Genomic DNA, 10,366 nt, shown 5'->3' with positions numbered 1-10,366 from the left:
TATTATTCCACTTTTTACCATTTTTATGGAAACATACTGTAAATACCAAAGGTAAAAATAATAAATACATGTAAAAATTCAAAATTTCACATTCAGTCCTCATTCACTTTTGCAGAACTGCAAATTATGAATAATAAGTTTCAAAAACTTATTTTCAAAAGAGGATGTCGTTTATTTTTAAATAAAAATGAGAAAAAGATATTTATCTTATATATTAAGTATTATTTTGGTTTTAATTTATGTTAAACATACATATTTTTTTAAATATTGGTTTTTATTAAGCTTAGAAATCGCATAAAAACAGGAGGGTATCAAGACTATCTTTTTGTTTGATATGATTAAAATTATATTGAAAGAACTTTAGTATACTTTAGTATATAACATGACCATTATTTAATCTCTTTTTTACAAAATTATAACTTCTCAAACTCCAGATGTTTTCTTTAATTTGTCTGTAATGTTATATATAGTGTTAAAGACAATGGGAAGGTGAGCACTAGACAGTTATAATATTTATTTTTATTCTCTTTTATAAAGAGAATTTTCAAACATATATACAATCTGTTTGATATCCAGGTCTACCTTTGGCCACAGTAATGTTTACTTCTTGTATTATTCAATTTTAATTTTTTTCATTTGCTCAAAATTATCAAAATTGTTTCATTTTTTCATACATTATTTCATTTCTTTAATATTTTTTTGTACATATTACTTCATTACATCACTTCACTACTTATACCTATTACTTCTCTTTTCCTAATAATGGTTTGTATACTAGATTAAACTACCCATTATCAATTGACATGTAAACACAAATATTTTAATTGACTAGAACTTTACAATTTTGCTAATATTGAAATTTCTCTGTTGATCTTTTATGCTTCTGCAAGCCTATTCTACTGTCATCCTTCTACAACCTTCGAAAAACAAATTCTTCTCTTTGGTCAAAATTTTTGCTTATTACTTCTAACTATACTGACTTTAGCCTTTAAATTTATCTGGTTTAAATTTAAGTTGTAATTTAACATTGTTCCTGTTCCTAACAAAGGAGATCTCTATTAATGAAACCAGATTTCATTTTGACAACCATGACTGCATGGAATATAAAAGAGGCAAACCTCTTTGCAATGGATTGTAGTAATGCATGTAGTCTGGATACTCCATACATTTAGATAAAATCAAGTGAGATTGAGTAAAAACAAATAATAACACAAATTTTATTTTTAAATCAATAATGTTCCGGAAAAACATACTAACAAAAAACTACCAAAAAAGTGTTGGTTATTTAATTGCCCTGTTTGTATTTTCATTTATAATTAAAGAATTTTTTTCTTCATCCAACATTATTTATCCATAGAAAACAAAAACATAGATTTTCACTAGAATAATTAAGAAAACAACTTTTAAAATAAAAATTTAATATTTTCTTCATTTAAAATAATGTTTTCTCATAATATGATCAAATAAATAATACAGGAGCTTGCAGAAGAAACGTTTCAATGAAAAAGAGTAAAACTTGTATGCAGTTTAATGGAGAAATAGTTTTTTAATGTTTATAAGACTTTTTCATCATTAGATTTGTATAAACCTTTTCAATCTGTCAAAGGTATTTCTGGGATACTAATTTATAAATTAGAAACTCCCCAGCTAATTTCATATGGATAACAATCATAATATTTTTTAAAAAGCAAATTTGTTACTTCGTAAAATAAATACTCATTTTCAATAAAATAACTGAGTTGCCTGTTAAAAAAAATGATGTATTAAATATTTGGTAACTTACATATTTTATAATTTATAAAATGTATCAACATTTGTTTCCTAACAATTTTATAAAAACAAATTGTATGTAATAAAGGTTTTTGTATAGTTTATTATGGAAATAAATATAATGCATGTAAGTTTTGAGATTTAAACGTAAAACAATATTTTTCATTCCATATGTATGTAATTTGAAATAAGTGGATTTAAATACAATTTGTTTACAAATAAAATAAATGGAATTTATTTTTTATTTTTACCTATTTATCAGTTTTTTACTTCAGGAGATCAGATTGATTTATTTGGCTATGCGTTTATAATAATATTTGATAACAGGGAAATTAACAACAATTGCTGAAATTTAAGATAAAATATTAAATAAAACTGTTTTTAGTAGTTTTATATAGATTTCAACATAGATCACATAAAAAAATACTTCTATTAACAGTTTATATGATACTGTAATTTAAAAAACTCTGTTTATTTAAATAATTTAATTAAACTTTTTGTTAGTGTTTAAGAATATGAATTATTCAGGTTTTATATAGGTAGTTTGATTATAAGTTACATAATTATAAATTACTTTTTTATTCTTTTCTGTAGAGCTAACTTGGAACTAAACTCTTCTATGGTAGTATTTAAGTAATTTTGTGGACCCATCACAGAATCAAGAGTGAAGGTTCCCCAGCCTATTGCCATAACAGTCTATCACAAACATGTTAGATCAACTGAGCAGACACTATAGTACAGAGGTTGGTAAAAAATTCCAGTTACTAGTCCTGTGAATAATTACTTAGGTTAAATTGGTGACATAATGGGCCGTTGGAGTAGGAAAGTAGAGATAGTAAGACTGGATTTTCTGCTATTATAATCTGAAAAAAATTCTGCTATTATAATCAACCTTTATCCAAGTGATGTCTTTTTTTAACCTGGTCATTATTTTATAAAAATTGTAAACTACATTTTATTAGAATGTGGGTTCTTATAGATTAGAGTCTAAGGCCTCAAATTTAGGTTAGAGTGTCAATAGAGCTTTGAAGTACATTACTCTGGGGATGGTACCAATCCCAATCCCAATCCCAATCTGACTGGAAAGGTTCTGGCACTTATCAGAGATGCTAAGCCAGGCTGATTATGCTAATATTTATGTTGAAGTGCCACGGCAGAACTAGTCACCACCTCTCCCCTCCAGATAATAACAATAACAATAAAGTGATCATTATTGCAGTAATTAAAATGCTGAATTTTGGTAGTGTTAGTTTTAATCAGGACATAAAATTCTTTAGTGCATGACTGAAGAGAACATTTATGTTATTTTTTCTTCCAGTTAAAGTAGAACTTTTATCAGTTTATATTTTTATAGATTTTGTATCTTACCAGCATATTGGGGTGATAAGCAATAATGTTGATTTAATATTATTAGGATAAGTAATAGTACTTTCATTTCTAATTAACACATTGGTTAAAATATTATTAATGCATGTAATTTTCATGTTACTAGTCCTCATTGATCAGTATTCACTTTTCCAGTGGTGCATTACTGACCACCCACATCTTGTAAGCTTTCCCCTCTTCTAAGGCTACCTGTTGATAGCTCTATTAATGAATTTTGAATTCAAATGATACAAAATCGACGTCCAATATGAATTTAATCCTTTTAATATCAGAATTTAATCTTTAGAATTATTCTTGACACAAAAATAAATAAGGTGGATAGACAAAAAACACACCTCTGCACAGAAGGAAAATCAAGGAGATAATAAGATGCCTTGATGCATACATAGAGATACATTACTGATACTGCAGCCAATGTGATCTTTCTATCTAGATAAACACATCAGAATATCTAGTGGTAGAACCATAGATAAAGATGCAACAGATGCTCCAGCAGGGGACAATAAAATGTTTCAAAAAACTTATATAAATAGAAATATTAATCCAATTTAATGTTAATAATTTATTAAAATAAAATTTGGAATTTGTAGCGTAATTAATACAAAATATTACAAAATGATTTTCCATCACCACATTTATTACTATTCATATACAAAACAAATACAAACAAATATACATTCATTCTTCTTTCATGATGTATGTATATAAATAATTAAACCAGATGTACTTAATGATTATATCTGGTATAAATACACATCTATAAAAAAAAATCAATGCTGTGAACTTATTAATCCAATATTTTTGAGTAAATTATATAAAGACTGTTTACTACAGCATTGTAATGGTATATAGGTATAATATAAATATATATGTTTCATATGTGCATGAAGTACTATATACCATGGACACAAACTCAATTTTATAAGAAAGAATGATTATATATTTTGTAAATTTATTGTTAGTAATATTATAATAAGGACAGTTAGTCAATATTTACATATATTGTGTACAGTCTATAAATTTTTTGACTGTTACTCACAGTAATATTTATAAAATATTAAGGATATAAAAAAATATATATATATTTATTTGCTGTAAAATGAGTATTATAATAATGAGTATTCATTTATAATGGTCAATGTAAATTACAATTTACATGCAGATTTTCTTTTTTAGAAATAAAGCATTGTAAAAATATATATAAATCACCATAATGCTTGTTGATCAGGTTATGAAAATTTTATAACAAACATATTTAACTCTTAAAAGCACTATTTACAAAAGTAAATTAATTTTATTTATACAATTATAACATGTGTAAATTATATAAATAAATATTTAAAAACAATAATAAAATTATACTTTTGAGTATTTGAATACTAGATGTATATAGTTTAAAGTTTTGTATATCATATTTAAAAGACTACAATTACAAAAAAAAAAAATATAATATGAAAATTCTCAGATGAATTTTACTTATTGATTTACATAGCTTCTGAGAAATGTCTAAGACGTAAATAATATCACAAGTCAGGATTACTTCGTATCAGACAATCCTCAGTTAATTTACACTTACACGTCAACTTCACTTTTCACTCAAGTACACTAAATAATCATTAGACTATATTTACAATTACTTAATACAAACAGGCTATAGCTAACAAATAAATGAACCATTTACAGCTAATATAATGGATGGAATGGTAAATCTGGCAGTAGATAACAATTAAAATATATAATCACAATAAATAATTAAAAAATTGCTGAATAAATTGCTTATCCAAAAATTCAATTTAGAATATAATTAAAACAAAAATGCTTATAAAATATTAACATTATTTCTATTAGCTGAATAATTAAAAAGAAAAACAATTTAAGTGGCTAACATTGATGAGGCTTAATATAATTTATACTGCATAACAAATGGAAAAAAATTCAATTATGCCCAACAGAAAATAACATGTGACATTTAGAATAGTGTAATCACATGATTAGATATTCTAATGAAAACTCTTGAATATATTATAAATCAATTAATTTAATAAAGTAAATTTTTAAATTTAGTTCCAATGAGGCAGAAATATTTCATTTTATCTTTGCCAAAAAAATCTATCTCTGACCCTTTTTAAGAATTTTTTATTTCAAGTGGTTTTAAATCACTGTAATCTCAGTCCCAATCTCCAATGTACATTGTTCGTGGTGTAGATGGTATGTATCCACGCGTAGGTATTGGAAGACGACCATAAATGTGGTTATATGGTGAATCCAAAAGTTCAGTATCTGAAAAGAAACGGAATTATTACTTATTTTAGTGCTAATATTTAATAATTGTTTCATAAACTTTTATATAACAATGATTAAAGCTGTTCAAATATGATGTTAATGAAATGTGAACATAATCTGTTTAATCAAATTAAAGCACAATATCATATCTAATTATACATTTAAGTAGTTTTAAAACTTATGTATTATAATTTGCAATAAATTTTTAATGGGGTAAGATTTGTTAATAATAAATAAGACAAATAACAATAATTATGTCAAATATTAAAAATTTGAAGAATTTTGTCTCTGGGATACAAGAATGATTGAAGATGTTTGGAAAGCTTTCAAAATCAGATTATTATTACCTAGCAGAGTTTTCATTGAGAAAACAAATATATTATTAATAATACCGCTTTAGCAATTATCAAAAAATCATTTAAAATTGCTGTATATTGGCTAACATTTAATGACAGCAAGTCATTTTATGAATAGTAGGAAAAACCAAATTAGGAAATTTTGAAATGCATTATTGAAAATTCCATAGTTGATAATTAGCAAGCTGAAATGGTGTATTGAAAAAGAGAGAGGTGTGTAAAAAGAAAAATCTCAGAGAAGAAGATAATATATATATATATATATATATATATATATATGTATACGTATGTTATATTTTTCTTAAAATATAAATATAATTGTATTCCTAACATTCATTTTTTCTTCCTAAATAGACATTTAAATACCTTCAATGAATTTAACTTCAATTCTGATTCTGCAAATTGATCTAAGCTTTAAAAGAAATCAAACCTTCTCTTATTGCAAAGCAACAACTTTGTGAAATTTCAGGACATAGGTTACTCTTTCTTCAAAATTATTTAGAAACAAAACTAAGTATTTTGAATAAATCTATGTTCACTACTATTTAAAATTTTCTTAATTATACCTTCAATAACATATCAATTAAATTTATCTAAATAAAAATTTAAATATTTTACTGAAAAACTAATCGTGATCCTGCATATGTTTAAAAATATATATACAAAAATTGTTGAGCATTTGTTTATGAATAAATTATCTATGAATATTAATGTATAAATATATACATATATATGAGAATTATTTACTAAAAAACTGGCTTTTTTTTATTAGAAATAAAAATTTTTTTATATATGAGCCATCAAGACTGAAAAACAATTATCATGACGGGTGGAATATATTTATCACAACTCACCAAATTGAAGCACTTTCATCATTTTTCTACACTATTCATTAATAAGTCACTGAAACATATATGTTAAAATATGCAAAATAAATGAATGGTTTGTGTTTGCATCATGGTACCGACATGAAGCATCTTAATTTAACCATGGTATTTTCACTATATAAGATAGTGATCTGAAGCGGACGCTTCATTCTGATTGCGACCACTTACAGATTTGTATTTAGATCAACAGCTTCGACGGTAACTCTAGTTGATGTTAATATGGCTACTCCACTCCTAACTATTATATTTGGTGGTTGATTTTGCTGAAATTTATGTAATCTTTTTAGTTGTAAATTTTTATTTCAGCAGAAATGTGTTTCTTCCTGGCATATGCAAATTGCGTCTACATCATATACCAAACGGTGGAGCTCATGGATGTTTGACAAACATCCATTAATGTTCCACTGAAGAATTGACTGCTAATATTTACTTTATTTATTTATTGTTTGGATTTGCCTTTCGGCCACCCTTTTCTCCTCTTCTTTTCCATTCTTTGAACAGCTTCGTGTTTGTTTAAAATTTTGTCACCTGTATAGCTACCATCCTCCAAATTGGAGACCATTGAAACCATGGACGACGGTGGATCAGCGGTTGTGTTAGGCGCCGATTGAGAGGTGGGAACCTGGGAGACCCCTGACATAGGAGCCGCACCAGTCACTGTCCCAGACAGGGTGGACACAAGCCCACCCTGCATGGTTTTTGGTGGCCTCTGTGTTTTAGAGGCCAACTCAGTTGCTTGAGGCTTGGGAGCCTCCATAACAGACTGCAAAGCAATCACTTTCTTCGTGCCATCATCCAATATTTCACGTAAACGGACATGGCCCTCTGGCTTGGCGTCTGTTTTCTTCTGATCAAGAGCACTTTTTTTTCATCGAGATGTCTTCAGAAGCTGTATTGTTATCGTTGGCTATATGATTTCTTTATGACTGAAAGGCTTCATTTTATTTTCTATTATCTTTACATGACTCCCCCTCATGAATCTCTTTGCCACACACGTATATTTGCGATCTTTCACATCTGGCAATGGTGTGGCCAAAGCGTTGGCACTTGAAACACCTCATTAGTTGTGATACAAATGCCCGCACATCCAAACGGTGAATTCCTGCATGAACTTTCTCGGGCAGGGTTGGTTGGTTAAAGGATTAGTGACTAGGACATGTGAAGCCGAAGGTAGAACTTCGCTGATTCTTTTTTATGTTCAACCTACTCTACTACACTCATTGTTGTGTCAATTCTTTGACTATTTCCTCCTCTGCGCAGTTCAGAAGATCCTGACAGACCACATCACCCTTTGAAGTATTGAGTGTACTGTGCAGATCAACGTTTACAGCAAATTTGGCAATATTCTTAAGTCCTAGGACCTTCTGCGACTGTGCATAATTCGTAGTCTCCACAAGAAGTTCATAATAATTTCTTCTGACTTCCTTAACTGGACCTCCAGCTCATTAAGTTATTTCTCGAGCAATAATAAAAGGGCTTACCTTCAAGAAATTTCCATCTTCTTTCATAATTACTTTGGTTTGGTATATTACTCTTGTAAAAAGTCTTTGCAAGCTCTTCAATTTCTAACCGTCTTGACTCAGCACTCTTTCTATGTTTTTCCTCAGGTGAAATGGCTGGTTCTAAACAAGGGTATTTCCATGAACCCTTTGCCATGTTTGATGGTAGTTCAAATTGCATGGTATTTTATTCCTTCTGTAGCAAGGCTAACCGCCGTAGCACATCCCCACTCCAGGGCTACTAACCCTGGCGGTCCGGTGGAACTGGCATATGTCTTGACAGAGAGCGGATGCGCAGTCTCTTTACTCACTCCAGGTCCCTACACACCGAACTTTTCAGGGCTTCCATGCACCGACATACATGGCCACCTTAACTACATGCTTGCCATCGCAGAGGGCATGTGGAGAGCGGAAGGCACCATTACACCTGCAATTACTTCGACCCTGGCCGCCACATCGTCAGCTCTAAAGGTGGTGTGAATCCATATCCTTAATCATTACAGTTTTCCATATCTGCAGGTGTGTAATGGCCTGCAGGTGGAAGAAAATTAAATCTCTGAGGAAAAGAGATTCGGAGCCTCGTTAGCCAGCATTATGAATAGTACATGTGTACAGCTGTTTCTGCTCTGGACATGGAATGTAGATGTTATGTTCCGGACATGAGGATTATCTACCTCAGGACATTATTATAATTTTTTTTTTTGGAGTTTTAGGGGCATCGACTACTGTGGTCATTAGCCCCTTCCACAACAAAAAAGAAAAACTTACTATTCTCTCCCAATAATAAAACACTAGCAAAATAGTCAATAGACTTGTCTTGTAAATGAAAATCATCTAAAAAACTGACTCGTCAGAAGTAAAAGCCAAAAGGATACAAAAAATGGCAAAGGCGTAAATTGTCCTTGCCACTTAAAAACAAGAAGCCATTTCTTTCTAAACATTGTCAACCAATTCAAATTTTACATCTAGTAAAAACTCCCTTATAACCATCGTTCAAAATTATGTTTAAACATCGTTAGCGTTTTAATTATATATAAATTATGACAAGAGTGTAAAGAGCCCTTGTCATTTATCATCTCACATCAAAATAAATATATCTAAAAATTATCTAAAAAATACATACCTCTCAAATATCCATAGAAATATAAAAACAGTTTTTCTTTAATGTTATCTCCTCGGTTTTCCCTTCAATCAAATTTTTTAGATCTATCCTCCATCCTGCGAAGGGCCTCGATGTTGACATCTACTGTGTCCGAGTATTTTGTGATGAAGTCTTCAGTGCCCCCGCCGTAAGTCTCGGAGGATCTCCTGCTCCCGGCGTCGGAGACACCGGATCCGCTGGCGCAGTCAAGAGTATATTGCAGTCCATACTGGATGCTCTTACAACTAAAGTTCGTGGGGCGGTCGATTGTTTCGCCCTTTCCGCTGACGGTGTCTGTGTTTTCGGAGGTACAACTATTATTTTTTTTTACATCCTCCTTTTACAGAAAAATGACTTCTATTTTCGCAGGTCCCTCAGTGGAGGTTTTTATTTCCTGTACCTTTACTTTAGCTGGTTCAATTTTTTTATCCATTTCTGATTTAGTTATAGGATCGATTTCGATTTTACTGCGCTGCTGATTTCGACAGATTTATTTACTTTCTTCTGCAATGGCTTGGAACTGATTGTTCTTAATGGTCGACTATTCATTTTGTCCTTGATGATGCGTCCCATCATCATAGCTACGGCTGGTGGCAATTCTGCAAGCACATCGTGTGATTTTATAGAGGCTGTAGGAGCTGCAGAAGCAGCCGCAACTTGCGCATAAAAAGCTGATTTTGGCGTCCTGGCAAGCACAATGTTTCGTGCATCAAAGTAGCTAACTTTTTGTGCTGTCTTAATTTCTTGAATAGCTTCCTGTTCGTAAACAGGGCAATTCCTACACCTTGAAGAATGATATCCATGGCAGTTGACACAGACAGGATCATCCCTGCACATCCGGATGACCCTGCACGGGTCATCCTGGAGTAACGGTTCATCACACATGCATATCTGTTTTCTTGTACAACGTGCGGCCGTATACCCGAATCTCTGACACACATAGCAACGCAGGGGTGTTGGAATAAATGGGCGTACATCCAATCTGTGAAAACCAGACTTAATTTTCTTTGGACACTTAGGTTTATTGAACGTTAGCACATGTGA

At 30.3% G+C, this 10,366-nt stretch overlaps 1 protein-coding gene across 2 annotated transcripts in view; it reads right to left on the bottom strand.

Annotated features, from left to right (window-relative positions):
* Nucleotides 1-3,692: 3,692 nt before the first annotated feature.
* exp (expansion) overlaps nucleotides 3,693-10,366 on the bottom strand; it is a 300,441-nt gene continuing 293,767 nt past the window's right edge. Inside the window, exon 11 of one of the 2 annotated variants that reach the window (XM_075378561.1) lies at nucleotides 3,693-5,436. In XM_075378561.1, coding sequence (XP_075234676.1) covers nucleotides 5,324-5,436 — 113 coding nt within the window. In that variant the 3' untranslated portion in view covers nucleotides 3,693-5,323. The remainder of the gene's footprint in view (nucleotides 5,437-10,366) is intronic. The other variant, XM_075378570.1, reaches the window with a different exon arrangement.

This window comes from Lycorma delicatula, chromosome 1 (genome assembly GCF_047948215.1).
Source record: "Lycorma delicatula isolate Av1 chromosome 1, ASM4794821v1, whole genome shotgun sequence".
NCBI classification, from domain to species: Eukaryota; Metazoa; Arthropoda; class Insecta; order Hemiptera; family Fulgoridae; genus Lycorma; species Lycorma delicatula.
Note: the sequence above shows the minus strand (reverse complement) of the source record. Positions and strands in the feature narration are given on the sequence as shown.